The sequence below is a fragment of the Odocoileus virginianus genome, chromosome 6 (assembly GCF_023699985.2).
Source record: "Odocoileus virginianus isolate 20LAN1187 ecotype Illinois chromosome 6, Ovbor_1.2, whole genome shotgun sequence".
In the NCBI taxonomy this organism is placed as follows: Eukaryota; Metazoa; Chordata; class Mammalia; order Artiodactyla; family Cervidae; genus Odocoileus; species Odocoileus virginianus.
In genome coordinates this window covers 46620307-46641598 of record NC_069679.1, presented here as the reverse complement: position 1 = coordinate 46641598, position 21292 = coordinate 46620307, and the positions used below count along the sequence as shown (strand labels likewise).

Genomic DNA, 21292 nt, shown 5'->3' with positions numbered 1-21292 from the left:
GATAATGTAATTTGCTTGTGAATATACTAAAAACCACTGAAATGTATGCTATAAAATAGTTTTATGTTGTGTGCAATTGTATCTCAGTACAGATTATTTTTAAGTGGGCAAAAACTTGGACACTTAACAAATGCAGATATTCATTTGGTCAATAAACAGATAAAGAGGTGCTCAACATCATTAGGCGTCAATGAAATGCAAGTTAAAACACACTGTGAATCCACTATTTACCCACCAGAACACCTAAGAGTAAAGAGACTGATGGCGTGAAGTGTGGGTGAGAATGTAGAGAACTGGACCACTTCAGCTGGTAAGAGAATAAACTGGTACAACCACACTGGAAAACTGATTGATAAGACCCACTAAAGCTATGTAAACCTATCATTTTACTCCTTGATATATACTCAACAGAAATGAATACTTACATCCTCAAAAAAGGAAAAAAAAACATGAATAAGAATGTCATAATAGTTTTATTCATAATAGCCCCAAGCTGGAAAAACCCAAATATTCATCAATTTAGATAGATGCATAAATTGTGATATGTTCATCTAATAAAAAAGAATAAACTGCTGATACACATGGCAATGAATGGGTGAGTCTCACAAGCTTTAAAACTGTGTAATGTTTAGTGTTAGAAACCTCTTTCTATTCCATACGCTGCACTCCAAGATTTACGTTGACATGTGAAGTGTTATGTGGGTCAGTTTTTAAAACTGACTAAATTGTACAGATGCTTAATTTGCCCCTGATGTCAATACTAAATATATTTTGAAAACAAAGCACCTATTTCAGAAGAAATACATGTGAAATGTGGAAAAATTAGAACATACAGATCATCCTTTACCTATACTCTCACTGCCCAGAAAGACCCCTGTCAACAACTTGGTATGCACACATCTGAACACTCTTCTGAGCATTTAAGGAAGCCCGAGCACTCTAATGTTAACACATACATACCTTCCAGAGAGTCAACGCTTGGAACCGATCAGCAGAATGTGGAGAAGTTAGAGCTGCAGCTTCAAGGTGCTAAGGCAACTGCATCCATCTAACTAATCTCCTTATCTGGACTTGACAGCTCAGCGGCTCTCTTTCTTCCCACCCCCGGCTCTGTGTTTATAGCTGGGGCACGCGCTGCAGGTTGCATCACTCACTCACCCTTTAGGCCTTCTGACCATCCATACTGCCAGGTTCCCTTAGGAACCCCGTGGACCAGTTTTTAGAGCTCAGTTCTCTGCTCTCTGCAGGAAGCAGAGTTTGGCAGGTTTGACTGCCATGAATTCACGCCCTGCTTCACTGAGTGACCCCGACATTTACCTGTTACTGAAGGTTAGCAGCAGCTCCTGCCTTTCCACAGTCCTCACCCCATCGGTACCTCATGGTTTGGCCACCCTTGCCACCTTTGGCTTTGTAGAACGGATCAAGACAGTGCGGTGAGAGCTCCCCTGCCCCTTTCGCCATGCGTAAGCTTTTCGGGCTCTGCAGGTCCCTGTGTCTTCAAACAATATCTACTCTTTCCCAAGACTGACCCCCTACAAACCCTGCCGCCTCCAGTAAGACTCTGCTCCTGAAGCTCCACTTGCTAGCACTGAGATGAGCTTTTCTCTAGGAGCTCACAGGGTAGTGGAGGGAACAGCCAATGTTACCGTCCTATAGCCCATGATGGGTGCTCTAAGACAGGACGCATGAGTTATGGGAGCCGAACAGGAAGAGTGATGGGCTCCTTGTGGTGAAGGGGAGACCTGGAAGGGGCACAAAGAAGGCAATCTGTGTGAATCAAAACCCAGCCAACTCTCTGCCAAGTAGCCCCTAACGCTGGCACAGTCTGGGAGCTAAATGGAGACACGGCCGAGGAGGGCATATTTACTTCCTCGCTAAAAAATTTTATATATATTTTATGAGGTGTTATGAATCTGTAACGTTTCCAGCATCTTTAAGTATGACCCTTAAATAAAAGCATAAACCTTGTGCACTTAGGAAAAATGTAATCTCCTGGCAAATAAGAGAATTTGACCCAGATCATGTGGTAATTTTATTGATTAAAATTTTACAAAGTTCTACTTCTCATTTCTTCATATACAATATATCTAAGCAAACTAAATTAAGTCATTTATGATATGAAAAGACGTTATTACATATTGGAAGGGTGATGTTGATTCATCATCATGTATTATTTCCACCCCTAAGATATATGCCCATATTACAGAATCACACCCATGGCCTGGGACTTGGGGAGGTGTGGAAGAGCACTGAATCCAAGGGCTGGGAGTGCTTATCAAGTCATGATTTATGCTCTGCAAGGAAGAAATAAGGAAGCCTGGGGGAACAAGGAATAGTCAGTTCCCACAAAACTTGGGAGATTTCTCAAAAGAAGGAGCTGACATAATTTTTCAGTTATTTTTATGAGGAAATCTTAAAACATATTTGAATGCTGATAAGACAGAAAAAATCATTTAGGTTGCCTTTTCAAACTATTTTTTTTAAGTCATTGTATGAAAGATATTAAACAATGAAAATTTATGGCAAATATGTTGGCAGAGAAAATTCAATGATATGTTCTTTTGGAGGAGATGATAAATGATGTGGGAGTTAGACTTGAATGATATATTAGTTTTAAATGAATATTTACATAAAATACTTCATGATTTATTTCAGATTGAATTGAATTGAATATTCTCTTAAAAACTAGAGGGGCCTGAAATAAATATTTTTTAATGCAGAAGTGTTTCTAGTAAAAAGAGTTGGTGAAGCACCCCCACCCTTTTCAAGCAAGTGTGAGGGTGAGAGAATTTCTGATGGGTCATGGTCAAATGGGATTATTTGAAAGACAATCCTGGAACCCATTTGTGGCTTCATAAATATCTGGGCTTCACATGAACCTTAGAAAACAGGATAAGCTGTGTCCTGAAAGTCTCACTCTCACTGGGTGGACCCTTGTCACAAGATAGAGGCACCAGGCAGAAAATATGACTATTGCAGGAATTCTAGTAAAATTTGGCAGAGATTCCAAAGGTAGACGTGGCCTTTCCAACCTCAACTGGTGTGTGTTAATTCTTACAAGATGACAGCGGCAGCACCATCACCATGAGCAAGAGGAGATGTGGCCCATTTGGGAGAATTCTTATTTTCTTCATTAAATCACATTCCAAAGCATCTCCAGTTCCAATCAGGTGTAAGCCACATCCTTCTTATTTGAGCTTCACTGAGCTTCTGAAAGAAAAGTGCACTTATGCTCTTTTCTCCTGCTATAACCTATTGAGAAAGCCAAGCTTAAAACTGCTGGGGATTTGGATCATTTCCAGAGCATGTGGAGAGGGAGTGAAAGGAAATGTGACTTGAAAGAGGTATTTGGTGTCCAACATCAGGTGTGATGAATCCTCTCGGCTGTTTAGGAGAGCCTGAAATGAGAACCAGGGGGAAAATGAATAAGGAAACTAGTGCACTCTGCTGTGTTGCTGTCTGGAAGTCAAGAGTAAGGAAAACACAACAGTGAAAAACTCCTTTCAAAATCATGTGAGATAACACACAAAAGGGCTTTTCAACAGCACAGCACAAGGTGAATGGTCTATTTGGGTCTTCCAGGCCAGCTCTCATGAAGACTTACTTGCTCTTTTTCACTTCAGAAGTTAATTTCCCCCAGGATGGGCTGACTGCAAATCGATCTAATTTCTATTCTTACCTATTCTCATGGCATAATTCTCTGCTCATGAGTGGAGCTCAGTATTAAATTTTTATTGCATTCATAATTATTTTTAGTTCGGTGGTTTGCAAACCTTTTGGTCTCAGGACCCCTTTAAAATCTTAAATTACGGAGGACCCCAAACAGCTTTTGTGCATGTGGTTAGAGCCATGGATATTTTTCATATTAGTAATAAAGCAATAATTTAAAATACTTATTAATTCATTAAAATAACAAGAAGAGCCCAAGACATATTAACATATTTTAATTGAAAAATAAATCAAATTTGAAAGAAAATTAAAAAAAAACTACTGAGAAGTAGTATCGTTTTTTATAATTTTGTAAATCTTTTTAATGACTGACTTAATATGACAGGTGGAATCTTGTATCTGCTTCTGCATTCACCTGTTGTGATTTGCTATTCTGGTTGAAGTGTGTGAAGAAAAGTCTGCCTCACATACATATTTGGAAAATGGAAGACTTTGCAGATTCTCTGAAATTATCTCAAGGATCCACTCTTCCCCACCTCACCAAAGACTCCTGAATGAAACTTTGAGAACTGCTGCCCTGAGACACTGGGAAAGAAACTTCAGGGATTGAAATAAGAAAAAATGAGTACATAGGTTCGCTGCTTCCATTCAGCCTCTGTTCCCTTGTCTATACGCAAAGACTGATGGGAAACAAGACATGCTGAAGGAGTGTACACTGCGAGCCATGGATTTGGTGCTTTCAGTCCTTTCCCACGAGGGCTAAGATGGGTTCTGAAAACGGGGCATTGGACAGGGAAGATTTCTGCCACTTTTCCTGTGTGCCTTTCCTTTGTATATTTGGTACATGTACTTTAATTCTGGACTTCTACAATGGTAATTAAATATCACTTTCTCATACTAAAAATTGAAAGGCACAGCTTAAGCATCTCACCTGCACTTTGCGAACGAAGGATGGAGTCACTCTTTTTTCAAAGTCATCTATAGGTGTGTATGAATTAAGAATCTTTATGATCTGCAAACAATGCATAAGATGGTATAAGGCCACGAAAAGGGTAACTTTGTCCATGAAATGATGGTTCCAGTGGTCTGGGAACAGCTGGGAACCACAAGTGGTTCCTTAATACTGTAATTTGGCTCTAGGAACCATGTGCTATTTTTTTCCCCAAGAAAAGAGAAAACAAGCTGAGAAGAGCATAGATGGGAGCAAGGACATCATTTAATTCAATGACTGAGAGGTAATTCCCCATTTCCAGACTCCTTCTCCACTCCTACATCCTCTCCCCACACACACACATCTGTGGTTTTGTGGGCAGGGAATGTACCATACGCGCTTTTAGGTTTTCAAGGTCTAGAGTTAGTATTTAATAAATGCTTGTTAGATAAGTGGGTGGGCCATGGAGATATGTATGCTCCCCAAAGAGCACAGAGAGATGCAGATGCACCTCATGCCAGCTAAGCCAGGAAAGAGGATGCCAGTCACATGACCTGCTGGTGACGATCAGGGAGACACTGCGCAAACCCGATTACCTGCACGGCAGACAGGGACGTACAGCGTTCGTAGATCTCCTTGGCATCACTGTCGGTGGTCTTCTTCACCTGAAGCAACCATGCTGCCTGTGAGAGAGGCTCCAAAGTTTCCTTGGCCAAGTTGTTCTGTAAATTCTTATCTTTAAGCCATTCTTCTAAGTAACTGATGTTGCACCTGGAGTAAAAGCCAGAGGAGCAGAGAATAGTGGGTGATCCATTTAGAACACTTCAGGGGAGGATGTAGAGTCCCCCAGCATGTCCTAACATGGTACCAGTGTTTGCTGAGATCCTTAGGACCATGTCCAGCAGTTTCTTCATTTGTAACAAGAGGGGGCTGGGCCAGATGATCAGCTCTCATGATCCATGATTCTAAGGATCATGATGGTCTAGGGTGAGCGGCCATAATAGCAATAAACTTTGGAGAAAATCTGAACAAAGAACAGTGACTACAATAATTTATAAAATAATCTATTAATGTACCTTTAATAATAGATTTGAAAATATCTTAAAGGAAAAACTCATAATGTATTTGAAGAGGGGACTTATACTGGTATAAAAATTGTTTGACCTCTTTTCCTAAAGTAGCAGAAAATTTTCAACTGGTAGGTTTTCTAAGTCCACTGGGGTTTCTATTCTAGTTTCTGTCACTTATTATCATAGGTTTATGAGTTAAGAAGCATGGGTTTTAATCCCACCAATCTGTTTTGTGAGCCTGGAAAGTTACTCTACCTCTCTTGGTAAATCAGGATGTTGAGAACACTCACACATTGCTAGTGAGAATGTAAATAGCACAGCTGCTAAGGAAAACAAGCATTTCTTCAAAATGTTAAACACTGAACTACCATCTGACCCAGCAACTCCAAATTGAAAGGTCCAAACAAAAAAATCATACACAAATGTATGATTTGTGTATTAATGCTCCTAATGTATAGGAGCATTAATCATTATAGTCAAAAAATGAAAACAGCCCTAATGTTCACCAATTGGTGGACAGATAAATAAATTGTGGTCTATCTATACAATAAGATGTTATTCAATAATAAAAAGGAGTGAGATACTGACACATGCTACTACATAGGTGAAATATGAAAACATTATACTAAGTGAATGAAGCTACTCACAAAAGACAACATATTTTATGATTCCATTTTTTAAAAAATGTCCAGAATAACCATATTTGTAGAGAAAGAAAATACATTTGATGTTGCCATTGAACCAAAGAAAAAGCAAGAGAATTCCAGAAAAACATCTACTGCTGCTTCATTGACTACACTAAAGCCTTTGACTGTGTGGATCACAACAAACTGTGTAAAATTTTTAAAGAAATGTGAACATCAGATCACCTTACCTGCCTCCTGAGAAATCTGTATAAAGGTCAAGAAGCAACACAACCAGATATGGAACAATGGCCTGGTTCAAAATTGGGAAAGAAGTACATCAAGGCTGTATATCGACACCCTGCTTATTTAACTTATATGCAGAGTACATCATGTGAAATGTCAGGCTGGATGAAGCACAAGCTGGAATCAAGATTGCCAAGAGAAACATCAACAACCTTAGATATACAGATGACACTACCCTTATGGCAGAAAGAGAAGAGGAACTAAAGAGTCTCTTGATGAAAGTGAAAGAGGACCATGAAAAAGCTGGCTTAAAACTCAACATTCAAAAAATAAGATCAAGGCATCCGGTCCCATCACTTCATGGCTAACAGACGAGGAAACAATGGAAACAGTGAAAGACTATTCTCTTGGGCTCCAAAATCATTGCAGATGCTGATGGCTGCCATGAAATTAAAAGACACTTGTTCCTTGGAAGAGAAGTTATGACCAACCTAGACACCATATTAAAAAGCAGAGACATTATTTTATCAGCAAAGGTCTGTGTAGTCAAAGCTATGGTTTCTCCAATAGTCATGTGTGGATGTGAGAGTTGGACCGTAAAGAAAGCTGAGCACTGAAGAATTGATGCTTTTGAACTGTGGTGACGGAGAAGACTCTTGAGAGTCCCTTGGACTGCAAGGAGATCCAACCAGTCCATCCTAAAGGAAATCAGTCCTGAATATTCATTGGAAGAACTGATGCTGAAGCTGAAGCTCAAGCTCCCATATTAAGGTCACCTGATGCAAAGAGCTGACTCATTGGAAAAGACACTGATGCTGGGAAAGACTGAAGGCAGAAGAGAAGGGGACAACAGGATGAGATGGTTGGATGGTATCACCGACTCAATGGACACGAGTTTGAGTAAACTCTTGGAGTTGGTGATGGACAGGGAGGCCTGTTGTCCCTGGGGTCACAAAGAGTTGGATGTGACTGAGTGACTGAACTGAACTGAGGTGAGGAGAAGGGGACTCCTTAGTGGGATGTGGGTAGGGGATAAGAGTGGCTGCTACTGGGTTTAAGGTTTCTTTTTGGAGTGATGAAGCTTTTCTAAAATTACATTATGGTGATGGTTGCATAATTCTGTAAATATACCAAACTTCATTGAACTCTACACTTTAAACAAGCGAAGTGTATGGCATGTAGATTATATATCAATGAAGCTGTTTAAGAAATTGAGTGAACTCTCTGACCTTCCAGATTAGCAACTCCCAATGGGTTATATCACTGGGACAATAATGCTGAGTTAATGTATTCCATAAGGAGGTAATAAGTGTGAAATGAGTTCTTTTGCTCTGCTAAGCACCCCCTCCCCAACACTGTTTTTCTGCATTGTCAATTTTGTCCCACTAGTTTAAGTTCTTACTACAGTAGATTCCTAATGGGCCTCCCATCTCGTTCCTTCTAATCCATCCTATTCAATTCTGCCACAGTTTTTCTAAATCTGAATTTTGAGCATCTTAATCCTCCTACTCAAAAATCTGTATTGGGAGTTCTAGTTCTTGGTAAGACGGAATAAGCACTCCATTTTGTGTCTCCCACGGAATGCAGTTATAAAACCTGGATGGAATGCCTGGAACAACTATTTGAGGACTTTGAAAAGTAAACAGTAGCAGGTGGTGTGGGGAAGAAGACCAGAATTTGAAGTATCTCCCAAATAATACTGAGTTTACCAGTATCTTCCCCTTGGCTATTCACTGGTTTAAACTCAAAGCAGCCTGAAATTCAGCAGTGGGCATTGCTGTCAACTAAGAGCTCTAGGAGGAATCCTCCAGTTCTGGTTTGAGATGCTGAAAAGGGGTGTCTTAATACTCTGAGAGAGGGTAGAAATTCTGTTTTTCTTATTTCTCCTTTTCTTTCTTTTTCTTCACTCTGTTATGCACAAGCCCCAAACAGTCCTATGGTGGTGGCAACAGGCTCCAGCAACAAATTAAAACAGAGAGGGGAACTTTCTTCAGTTGGAGGAACTGTAGCTCAAGAGGATGGGGGTGAACACCTCGAGCTCTATCCTCCCACCATTTGACCCCAGATGGGGACATCTGCTGGAAGTGCAGCACATAGTGAGTTAAGTGAAGCCCAAGTTTTCTGTCTGGAGGACAAAAGAAAGGCTCCTTAGAGATCTGGAAAGTACCAGGGGTATTATGGAGAGGAAAAAGCTCAGGAAAGTGACCCTTAAATTTGCTTATGAACTCCTGGGCACACCCCTGAGCCCATGCATGAATCTGCACACTTGAACTTTGAGGACTAAACTATGGATTGAGCACCACCCAAGTTTCAGACTGGCCACTGTGTGTCACACATAAGACAGAAGCAAAGAGCATTACAAAGGCTTTGAAAACTGAGCTGACCAAGCAATCACAATTCCCAGAACCTGAACCCCAGTGGGTTGATTATCTGATAAAAATATCAACAGTCTCCACAGGATTTAAAGACTCAGTGTCTCATAATACTAAAGTGTCCAGAATACAGTTCAAAATTACTAGGCATATGAAAACCAGGAAAATCTCATCAGATTGCATAATGCAATTAATAGATACCAACTCTGAGATGACACAGATGTTGGAATCATCTGACAAAGACTTTAAGGAAGCTATCACAAAATGCCCCCAAAAGTAAAGACAAACTACTTTGAAATACATGCAAAGACAGAAAATCTCAGGAAAGACACAAGGTGTTAAAAAATAATTGAAAAATTGTAGAGCTGAAAAATACAGCGACAGAAACAAAAGAACTCACTGAATGGGCTCAACAGTAGAATAAAGAGTCAGAGAACTTCAAGGGACCAAACAAAGACTATGCAATCTGAAAAGTCCAAAGGAAAAATTTCAAGAACAGAACTTCAGGGCTAACAAAACAATGAAATCTCTAACATTTGTGTCACTGAAATTCCGGAAGGAAAGGAGAAAGTATCATGCAGACAAAACATTTGAAGAAATGGCTGAAAATGTTCCAAATTTGGTGAGATCCACAAACCTGCAGATTCAAGAAGTCCAGAGAATCTCAAAGGAGCTAAACTCAAAGAAATCCATACCTAGTCACATTATAATCAAATTGTGGTAAATTAAAAACAAAGAAAAAATCTGGGAAATCAATAAGAGAAAGACTAAGTATTGTTTGTAGGGAAATAATAATTCAATGACTGTGCATTTCTCATCAGAAACCATGGAAACCAGAAAAAAGTGAAACATTTAAAAATTGATGAAAAAAATGGACTGTCAGCCCAGACATTGGCAGCCTACAAAAATATACCTCAGGAAGTATAGGTGAAGTATAGAAGGTGAGATAAAGATATTTTCAGATTAAAGAAAGCTAGGGAAATCTACTGCCAGTGAATCTGCTCTAAAGGATTACTGAAATAATTTTCTCAGGCAGAAGGAAAATGAGATCTAAATGAGATCTGGGGGAACAAATGAGACTTGAAACATTAGAAATGAAGAAATTACAGAAATGATAAATATCTGGATAAATATAAAAGACTATTCTTCTCCTTTGAGCCCTTGAAAATATCCTCGGTGAACTGAAACTAAAAATTATAACATTGTCTGGTAGAGTTTTTGATGTATGTAGAAGTACAGCATAAGACAACTACAAAATAAACCAGAGAGGAAAGGGGCCTATGTGACGGTAAGGTTTCTACATTTCACTTAATGTGATAAATGGTTGGGGCTCCAAACTTTCAGTGAAGGGGGCAAGGGTTCAATCCCTCGTTGGGGAACCAATACCATGCATGCCATGCAGTGTGACTAAAAAATCCAAATAAACAGCTTTTTAAAAATCAATGTAAAAATAAAAGATATTGATTCCAAATAGATTGAAAAAGGTAAATATGATACTATAATTTCTACAGCAGCCATTAAAAAACATACAAAGAGATATAGAGAAAACACAATAGGAAATTTAAAAAGGATGCCAAAAATGTTCAAAGAACCCCAGATAAGACAGAAACAGGAAATCAAAGAAATAAAAACCAGAAGGAACAAATAGAAAATAACAAAATGGTAGACTTATATCTAAATATATCATATATCAATAAATACATTAAATTAAAATGGTCTAAATATACCAATTAAGAAACAGAGATTGTCAGACTGGATTAAAAAAAAAAGGACCCAAATATATGCTGCCTACATTTCAAATATTATACAAATAAGTTAAGAATAAAAAGATGGGAAAAGGTATATTATGAAAACACTGATCCAAATAAAAAGTAGACTTTCAGACAAGATATGACTGACTCATTTTGCTTAGTCGTGTCTGACTCTTTGCAACCCCATGGACTGTAGCCTACAAGACTCCTCTGTCTATGGGATTTTCCAGGTAATAGTACTGGAGTGGATTGCCATTTCCTTCTCCAGGGGATCTTCCCAACCCAGGGATCGAACCCAGGCCTCCCACATTGTAGACAGACGCTTTACCGCCTGAGCCACCTGGGAAGTCCATTAAGTAGACATCAAAGCGGAGAAAATTAACAGGGTGGGATAAAGAGAGACCCCCACATAATGACAGGAGGGTCAGGTCACCAAGATGGCATAACAATTTTTAATGTGTATGAACCTTACTCAGAGTGGAAGAAAGACAGAACTTCAGAATACATAATGCAAAAACTGACAGATTGAAAGAACAGACACATTCAAAATTACAGTTGAAGACTTCAATACACCTCTCAGTAGTCAATAGAATTAGTAGACAGAAAATCAGCAAGGATACAGAACTGAAAAATGAAAGTGAAAGTGAAAGTCTTAGTCACTCCTCTGTCCATGGAATTCTCCAGGCAAGAATAATGGAGTGGATTGCCATTCCCTTCTCCAGGGGATCTTCCTGACCCAGGGATTGAACCCAGGTCTCCTGCATGGCAGGCAGATTATTTACTGCCTGAGTCACCAGGGAAGCCCCGAAAAATACCATCAACAAATTGGGTCTGATTGACATTTATAGAATATTTCACCCAACAACAGAAGAATGTACATCCTTTTCAACTGCATTTGGAATATTCACAAAAGTAGACTGCATTTTGGGTCATAAAAGCAAGTATTAACAAATTTAAAAATAACTGAAATCATATAAATTTTCTCATCACTTCATGGTGAGTAGATGGGGAAACAGTGGAAACAGTGACAGACTTATTTTAATGAGCTCCAAAATCACAGTAGATAGTGACTGCAGCCATGAAATTAAAAGACTCTTGCTCTTTGGAAGAAAAGCTATGACCAACCTAGATAGCATATTACAAAGCAGAGACATTACTTTGCTGACAAAGGTCCATCTAATCAAAGCTATGGTTTCTCCAGTAGTCATGTACAGATGTGAGAGTTGGATCATAAGGAAAGCTGAACGCCGAAGAATTGATGCTTTTGAACTGTGGTGACGGAGAGGACTCTTGAGAGTCCCTTGGACTGCAAGGAGATCAAACCAGTCAATCCTGAAGGAAATCAACCTTGAATATTCATTGGAAGGACTGATACTGAAGCTGAAGATCTAGTACTTGGCTGTCTGATGCAAAGGGCTAACTCATTGGAAAAGACCCTGATGCTGGGAAAGATTGAAGGCAGGAGAAGAAGGGGACAACAGAGGATGAGATGATTGGATGGCATCACCGACTCAGTGATCATGAGTTTGAGCAAGCTCTGGGAGATGGTGAAGGACAGGGAAGCCTGGTGTGCTGCAGTTCATGGGGTTGCAAAGAGCCATGACTTAACAACTGACCAACAACAACAAATATAAAGTTTGTTTTTTTCAATGTAAAAGTATTTATAAGTTTGTGTTTTAAAAATAAATCTGGGAAAGTCTAAGACAAAGTGGGATGGTTGGGAAGTCTAGCATCATAATCTACAGTGTATGTTAACCTGTGTGCATCTAGAGATCTTTCTAAAAATTGTGGTAGAAAACACGTAACATAAAATTACCATGTTAACCATTGTAAGTATATAGTATAGCATAATAGTCTTAACTATATGCACCATGTTGTGAAACTAAGCTCCCAGAACCTTTTGTAAAACTGAAACTGTACACCCATTGAACAACAACTCCCTTTTTCTCTCTCTCTCATCAGCTCCAGGCAACCACCATTCTACCTTTTGTTTCAAAGTATATTCTTTAAGCACAACAAAAGTAAACTAAAATCAATAACAGAAAGGTAACAGGAAAGTCTCTAAACACTTGGAAATTAAACAACACACACTTCTATACCATCCAAGAGTCGAAGAGTAAGACTTGAGGGAAATTAGAAAATATTCTGAATTGAACAAAAATGAACTGAACAACATACATCAAAACTGTGTGTTGGGGGATAGAGTTAAAGTAGTGCTTGGAGAGAAATGTATAGCATTAAAAGCTTATGTTAGAAAAGAAAAGTCTCAGAGCTAATAATCCAGGCTTCTGCTTTAGGAACCTAGAAGAAAAGAAAAATAAATGCAGAGCAGGCAGAAGGAATGAAAAAGGACAGTAACCAATTAAATTTAAAAAATAAGACAAAAATCAATGAAATCAAAACCTGGTTCTTTGAAAAGATCATAAAATTGATATAACTGTAGCAAGATTGACCAAGGAAAAGAAAAGACAAATTACCCACAGAGGAGTGGAAGAGGGGCCATTACTACAAATTCTGCAGAAATTAAAAGAATAATAAAGGAATATACTGAACAGTGATACACACATTACCTCAACTGTGATGAAGTGGGCCAATTCCTTGAAAACCAGTAACTACCAAACTCACCTAAAATGAAATCCATAACCTGAATAATCCCACAACTACTAAAAAAAAATCGAATCCATAGTTTAAAGCCTTCTGAAAAAGAAAAAACTCTGAGGTTGCTGCCATTCCCGAGCGACTAGCATGCATTTCTCATGATGGCACTCCACTCTGTCTCTGGAACTCATCTTTCTAGATCCCCCCATCACTCCTGGTTCTCCTTTCAAGGAGGGCTATTCAAACCTTGCCCTAAGTATTCCTTCACTGAGGCCTGTGCTCATTTCTCTAGTTCTTGGGCTGAAATCCTTCTTGTCCTCCAAGACCCAAGTCAATGCCTTTTGTATTCTCCCCAGATTCCCTCAGGACAACAAGCAATGTCTGTACGTGGGCCACATCATTCTGGTTCCTAACAGAACTGTCTCCACAGGCCCTACCTACGTTCTTGTCAAAGAACCCTGGGCGGGCTTCCCTGAAGGCTCAGTGGTAAAGAATCCACCTGCCAATTCAGGAGACATGGGTTCAATCTCTGATCCGAGAAGATCCCACTTGTCATGGAGCAACAAAGCTCATACACCACAACTGTCGAACCTGTGCTCTAGAGCCTGGAAGCCACAACTACAGAAACCATGAGCCACAATTACTGAAGCCCCTGCACCATGCTCAGCAGCAAGAGAAGCTGCTGCAATGTGAAGCCTGCACATTGCAACTAGAGTAGCCCCCACTTGCTGCAGTTAGAGATTTGCACAGCAATGAAGATCCAGCAGAGCAAAAAAAAAAAAAAAAAAAAAAATGATGCCTGGGCAAAATAACCACAATGGAACTTGCAATAAAAATGCTATTGTGAAGATGGCGAGATACAGTTCCACATGAGATAATATTTTTTATAAATTTATGACTGCTGCTGCTGCTGCTAAGTCACTTCAGTTGTGTCCAACTCTGTGTGACCCCATAGACGGCAGCCCACTAGGAACTAAAAAAAGAACTATATACTAGGAAAATTTTTACATTTTCCCAGGAACTGGTCTGCTTCACCATGCCAGATGAGACCAGAGAGCTACTGATGTTTTGCTTTTTTCTCCTGGCAGTCAGAAAGCCCAGTGCCTGTTTTCAAGCTACTCTGTCCACTGTTTATTTTTCTTTCCTTGGAGTTTGATTTTCCACTTGTGTTCATGTTTTGCTATTGCAGTGCCGGTGCTGTCATGGTAAAATCACTGCCAATCCTGGAGTACCATGTTTATGGCAGAAGTTGAATCAATATCTGAATGAACAAATGTCTCTAAGATGCATGTGCTATTCATTCAGAGCAACACACTGGGAAGGCAGTACTTCCCTAATAGCACTTCCAGTTGGTGAGAGGAAAGAGTGCTGGGCACCTATGGGGACAAATGTTCACTTACCTTGGGGACCTACTGGTGGAATAAGAGTTGTTTAGCAAAGACTTTGGTGACGTGTAGGTTTACGACTTGACTTTAAATAAGTCGGAGGCCTGCCCCAGAGGACTTCAGGGCATCTGCTCAGAGCTTGGGAAATAAACAGATGCCTTTCCTCTCAGTGAAGAGGAAAAGACCCACAAAGCCCAGCCCTCCTGAATAATCCCTTGAATCTGAAAACCACAACCTGGGGTCATGGGAATTTCACACACTGCTTTGTAGAGATGTCCAAGTTTCACTAAGAATAAGAAGATGTAAAGGATGCCTCTTGTTTACTGTTTGGCTTAATAAACTTTTGGGGTCACTTTTCATTGTGTCACTGCCATCATCATCACCCCAGATTCTCCTGTCACCTACAGGTATTATATCCACGTACATATTAAAAAATCTTAAATATCTACCCTATATGATATGCTTTCTAATCATGTGACAGTGTTAATTCAAACAATAGCTAATGATCTGTCTTTTCTTGGTTTGGAGACAGAAAAGCTGACACACTTCAAAACCGGATGACTAGGCTTCCAGGTGGCACAGTGGATAAGAACTTGCCTGCCAAAGCAGGGGACACAGGTTCGATCTCTGGTCCCGGAAGATCCCGCATAACACCAGGCAACTAATCCCACATACCACAACTACTTAGCCCGTGCTCTGCAACTAGAGAAGCCACTGTGATGAGAGGCCTTTTTACTGCAAAGGAGAGTAGCCCCACAAGAGGCAACTAGAGAAAACCCTCGAAAAGCAACAGAGACTCAGCACAGCCAAAAATAAATAAATACATAAAAAGAAATTTAAAAAAAAAACCTGGATAACCATGTCTGCAGGATGAACTCTCAATGCTTGGCCTGGCATTTTACACCCTCCTAATCTGGGTCCAGCTTACCACTCTACTGCAGTCCTGTAGATCCTGACATAAGCCTTCACTTAATCTAGACAGAGCTATTAATATTTACTCCTGCCTGAGGAGGGGTTGGAGAAGGCAATGGCACCCCATTCCAGTACTCTTGCCTGGAAAATCCCATGGACGGAGGAGCCTGCTGGGCTGCAGTCCATGGGGTCACATAGAGTCAGACACGACTGAAGCGACTTAGCAGCAGCAGCGGAGGAGGGGTCCTCACTCAGTCCTACCACTATGCCTTTGCCCACTCATCCCCTTGCCTGGAATGTTCTTCCATTTTGGATCACTCACAAACAGTTTTCAGGCTTCTTTAACTTTTCTGGCCATGATCATCTCTCCTCTCTGAAGCACTTCCTGCACCACTTACTTATGACTTAATTATAGTGGTCTTGAATCATCATTTAGCTTCTCAACAGCAGGGATCAAATCACCCTTTCCTGAGACACGTACACCCCAATGTTCATCGCAGCACTGTTTATAATAGCCAGGACATGGCAGCAACCTAGATACCCATCAGCAGATGAATGGATAAGGAAGCTGTGGTACATATACACCATGGAATATTACTCAGCCATTAAAAAGAATTCATTTGAATCAGTTCTAATGAGATGGATGAAACTGGAGCCCATTATACAGAGTGAAGTGAGCCAGAAAGATAAAGACCATTACAGTATACTAACACATATATATGGAATTTAGAAAGATGGTAACGATAACCCTATATGCAAAACAGAAAAAGAGACATAGATGTACAGAATAGACTTTTGGACTCTGTGGGAGAAGGCGAGGGTGGGATGTTTTGAAAGAACAGCATCGAAACATGTATATTATCTAGGGTGAAACAGATCACCATCCCAGGTTGGATGCATGAGACAAGTGCTCGGGCCTGGTGTACTGGGAAGACCCAGAGGGATCAGGTCGAGAAGGAGGTGGGAGGGGGGATCGGGATGGGGAATACATGTAAATCCATGGCTGATTCATGTCAATGTATGACAAAAACCACTACAATATTGTAAAGTAATCAGCCTCCAACTAATAAAAATAAATGAAAAAAAAAATCACCCTTTCCTTTGTTTCCTGTGTCCCCCACCAGCAGTGCTAGTCACAGAGTGGTGGTCAACAAATACTGGCTGCATATATGATAACCACAGAGGGCCAGAATTTAAAATACACAGCTATTAGTTCTTAGTTGAAGTCACTCTGCCAGAGTGTCAAGCTAGCATAGGCAGAATGATGGGAGGAGGGCCTGGCGTCAGACAGTTGACATCTCCATGGCTCTAAGAGTCATCGGCACACCCTCCAGAAGCGCCGCTCTTGTGGAGGGAGGGCGGGCAGAGTGTGTGGTCTCGGACTTCAGGAGCATCCTTTCTGGCCCGCCTCTCCAGGGTTAGTGGTGGCTGATGGGTCTCACCTTATCTGCATCCCTTTTCTACAGGAGCACATGTCCTTGCGCAGGAAGAGACTGTTTAGGGTGACCGCCCCGATCAAGAAGAAGAGCTGCTTCACCGCCTGCCTCACGATCTCAGGGTCCAGGCCATTCTGGCACATGGTGCTGTAGAAGTAGCTCAGTTGCTGCAGGACGGAGGTCATCGTGTAGGCATCCGTGTCATCTATGCTGGAGGACCGCTTCCGGAAGCCTGTGGGCTTCAGGCCAGAAATGCCCTGCAGACTCTCGTACTCCAGCATGCCTGGCACTACGGAGAAAAATGGAAGCTTTTCTTGCACGTGCACTGGGGACACCCAGAGGACATTTCCCCTGCTCTCATGTGTCTGTTTCAGGGAGTGGGACAATTTTCACAACAGTTAGTGTAGATACAGCTGTAACAGAGAAAGCAGAAGGATGGAGGGCTGGGGAACACCAGGGTGTAAGGGGTGGATGGGAATGAACCACCATCTACAGCAGGGGAACAGTTCCTCTTCTTCCAACTTGACAGGAGAGAAAGCTGGTTATCGTGACAACTCATGGTCTGGAACTACTTAGAGCCTACAGTATTTAAATTTCAGAAAACTGAAGAAAGTATACAAGAATTTGTATACAAGAGTATACAAGTATACATGAGTAGGGCTCTAGGATTTCTAAAATACTTGGCTTAGAACCAGGATTAGCCACATAATTAGCAGCAGTTCTCCCAAATCTTTCCCTACAGGATGGATCCCCCTTACAGAAAGAAAACTATGACCCATGTACTTTTATATATGTAATCATTTTAAGCAATCAGAGAATTAAATAGTGGGCATTTATATTAGTAAAGTTTCTTGTTTTAAAATTATGTTCTTTGAAGGTACAATAGAGAATCATACTTATCTAGGTGATATTGTGAATCTCTTATTTGCATTGTCGTTAGGGAAAATCTCTAAAAATATTTATTATTTGAGGAAAAAATGGTTCTCTTTCTTTCTGAGTATCATGGCTGCACCACCTCTGAAAACGAGTGCTTGTTTTCAGGAGATGTAAACGTTTTTGTGTGAACGTTTGCTTATACCACTGGAAACATGACCAAATCACGATCTGGATTGTCAACACCACACTGGCCTTTTCTGCTACTATGAGTACTAAATATCACCCTAGTGACTAAAACCACTTATGTCAACATGACTTAGTTGTTTTCTTTGGGGGAAGGGTGGGACAGAAAAGGATAAGACTAAACCAATAAATTATTTTACTATTGGCTTAAAAAAAATTATGTGCTTTTCAAATACACATTCCATGCAGATTTATTTTTTAAGGTCTCAATATCATTATAAATATTTCTTAGTCATCGATTCTTTTCTTACCTATTATTGGTTGAATGTTATTTTCCATCACGATAATGAACTGATGATATATTCGTATAGCCACATCACTAAGAATCTGTCTGTATTCTGAAAGGTCAAAATTGTTCAAGCAATTCTTATTCTGATGTGGACTATTATGCTTCATGAATTCCTGAAAGTAATTTTGAACATATAAATATTAGAATAATGTAGACACATAGAAAATTAAAATACTATCTCTGTATCTAATGATATTACAATAAGTTTCTACTATAACTCCTATACATAATGTCTGATCTGTATCAAATGAATTCTTAATGTTTGGGATAGCATTTATTTTCTATAACTAACTACACTTGACCCTTAAATGATATGTGTTTGAACTACATAGGTCTGCTTACATGTGGACTTTTTTCACTAAGTTATGTATTATATAGTACTATATGATCGACAGTTGATTGAATCTAAGGATTTGTAAATATTACTGTTCTGTTTAACTTTTCAACAAATATGTGCCTCCAGAGTTAGATTACACTGGAAAACAACCCCCATGGAAGCTCATAGGAAAAACAGCAAAGCATCCAAGGAAATAAACTGCTGTAAGAGGTTGATAGATGCAATAAATGAGATTCATAACTTTACAGTTAGAGTATAGACCAATCTGAAATACTTTCATATGGGTGTTATGGACTGAATATTTGTTTCCCCCTCAAATTTATATGTTGACCCATAACCTCCATTGTGGCTAGATTTGGAGATGGGGTCTCTGTCACCATGTTATTAAGGTTAAATGAGGTCACAAGGATGGGAGTCCTGATCTGATAGGATTAGTGTTCTTATAAAAGGAGACACTAGAGAGATCAATCTCTCTTTCTATCCCATGCACCGAGGAAAGGTTATTGTGAGTACACAGGGAGAAGGTGGCTATCTTCAAGTCCAGAAGTGGACTTTCACCAGTGACCCAATGCTTGCACCCTGATCTCAGATTTCCATTTTCCAGAACTGTGAGAAAATAAATTTCTGTTGTTTAGGCCACCTAGTCTGTGGTATTCTGTTACAGCAGCCCAGCCTGAACATGGTAATACATTTACAATGTTCAAAGAAGTAAAATTAAAAAAAAAAACTTAAGGTAAGAATAGGACATTGTAAAAGGCAGAGGTAAAAAAGAACCATTGGAATTTTAGAAATAAAAATATAGTAATTAAAAAATCTTCAGACAAGGAACAAAACATTGTATACACGGTTAAAGAGGGTAAAGAAAGGATTTTAAAAATGGTGATGCAATTAAAAAATAAATAAATTTTTTAAAATGGTGATGATATACCTCCCGTTAAAGCCACACAGATGCCAGGTTATCTTAAAAGGACTGGTCTGTGACCCTCTCAGCCCCAGAGTTTCTTTTGGTTAGAAGTTGGATTTTCTTTACTTATTTCTCCCCAGCCAGGGATTGAACCCACACCCTCTCCTTGAAAGATGAAGTCTCAACCAGTGGACCACCAAGGAAGAATCCACCTCACATATTTTGAAAGTCAACGACACTGAGGTTTAGTATCATGCCCGAAGTCTAAACCTCCTTCTGGAAGTCTTTTTGCCTGTGACCTCCATTCAGCTGGTGATGTGAAGCTGGTCTCCTGGGTAAGAAGGAAGCCCGAAGACCAGTTGGAGCAGAGGATGTCCTTGGACTGGGCAGTCTGATTCCTAATTCCTCTGGCAAACTCTGGCTCACGAGGAGGTTGGAGATTGGCAGTCAGTACAGAACAGGCAGGCATCCCTACCTCTTCTCCACTGTACTGCTTCAGGCAATTGAGGAAATGACAGGTATTGGAAAGCCAAAAAGACAGCATCTCAAAGTCTTCTAAATGTTCCTTAAAAAAAAAAAAAAACAAGAAAAGACAAGGTTGGATTATTGTTCTGAGCCAATAACAGACATATCTTACCTGTTTTTCTAGCTGGTGGCTTTTGACCAAAAAGAACTCTTCTTTTATTTATTAAAGACTTTATTAAATTTACACTATAAAAAAATTTTTATTTTCTTTGGCTTCAAAATCACTGAGGATGGTGACTGCAGCCATGAAATTAAAAGACAGACACTTGCTCCTTGGAAAAAAAGCAATGACAAATCTAGATAGCATATTAAGAAGCAGAGACATTACTTTGCCTACAAAGGTCCATATAGTCAAAGCTATGGTTTTTCCACTAGTCATGTATGGATGTGAGAGTTGGACAATAAAATAGGCTGAGTGCCAAAGCCTGTGAACTGCAGTGCTAGAGAAGACTCTTGAGAGTCCCTTGGACTGCAAGGAGATCAAATCAGTCAATCCTAAAGGAAATCAACCCTGAATATTCATTGGAAGGACTGATGCTGAAGCTGAAGCTCTAATACTTGGGCACCTGATGTGAAGAGAAATTCGTTGGAAAAGACCTCCTGGTGCTGGGAAAAACTGAAGGCAGGAGGAGGAGATGACAGAGGCTAAGATGGTTGGATGGCATCACTGACTCAATGGACATGAGTTTGAGCAAGCTCTAGGAGATAAGTGAAGGACAGGGAAGCCTGGCGTGCTGCAGTTCATGGGGTTGCAAAGAGTCAGACACAACTGAGCAACTGAACAACAACAACATGAAAGTAAACTCATATTTATTTAGCAGGTTATAGTTTGCAAAGTATTTCTGTACAGGTTATATCATCTGTTCTGACACTTAAAGCAGGCACTGTAGGAATGCCTGAGAAATGTCTCAGTCCTTGGCCTCCAAATGTCACATTCTGACTGGGAAGACAGACATGACATATATAGGACACAGTTAAATAGGTGGCTGACAGCTTACATGATAGGCATAGGCTATGCTACAAAAACTCAGAGGATGCAGAAATGATGGGGAACCAGGGCAGCTGAGAAAACCACAGGAGAGAGGCAGAAGGATATCCTCCTTGAAGGAAAAGGGTAGACAGACA

The 21292-nt window shown here is 40.0% G+C and overlaps 1 protein-coding gene across 1 annotated transcript in view; it reads right to left on the bottom strand.

Moving 5' to 3' along the window:
• Nucleotides 1–2014: 2014 nt before the first annotated feature.
• Nucleotides 2015–21292, bottom strand: part of MYO5C (myosin VC) — a 113787-nt gene continuing 94509 nt past the window's right edge. Inside the window, exons 36-41 of the mRNA XM_070469266.1 lie at nt 20118–20207; nt 18364–18514; nt 17000–17282; nt 5197–5371; nt 4601–4681; nt 2015–3398 (exon numbers count right to left, since the gene is read on the bottom strand). Coding sequence (XP_070325367.1) covers nt 3246–3398; nt 4601–4681; nt 5197–5371; nt 17000–17282; nt 18364–18514; nt 20118–20207 — 933 coding nt within the window. The 3' untranslated portion in view covers nt 2015–3245. The remainder of the gene's footprint in view (nt 3399–4600; nt 4682–5196; nt 5372–16999; nt 17283–18363; nt 18515–20117; nt 20208–21292) is intronic.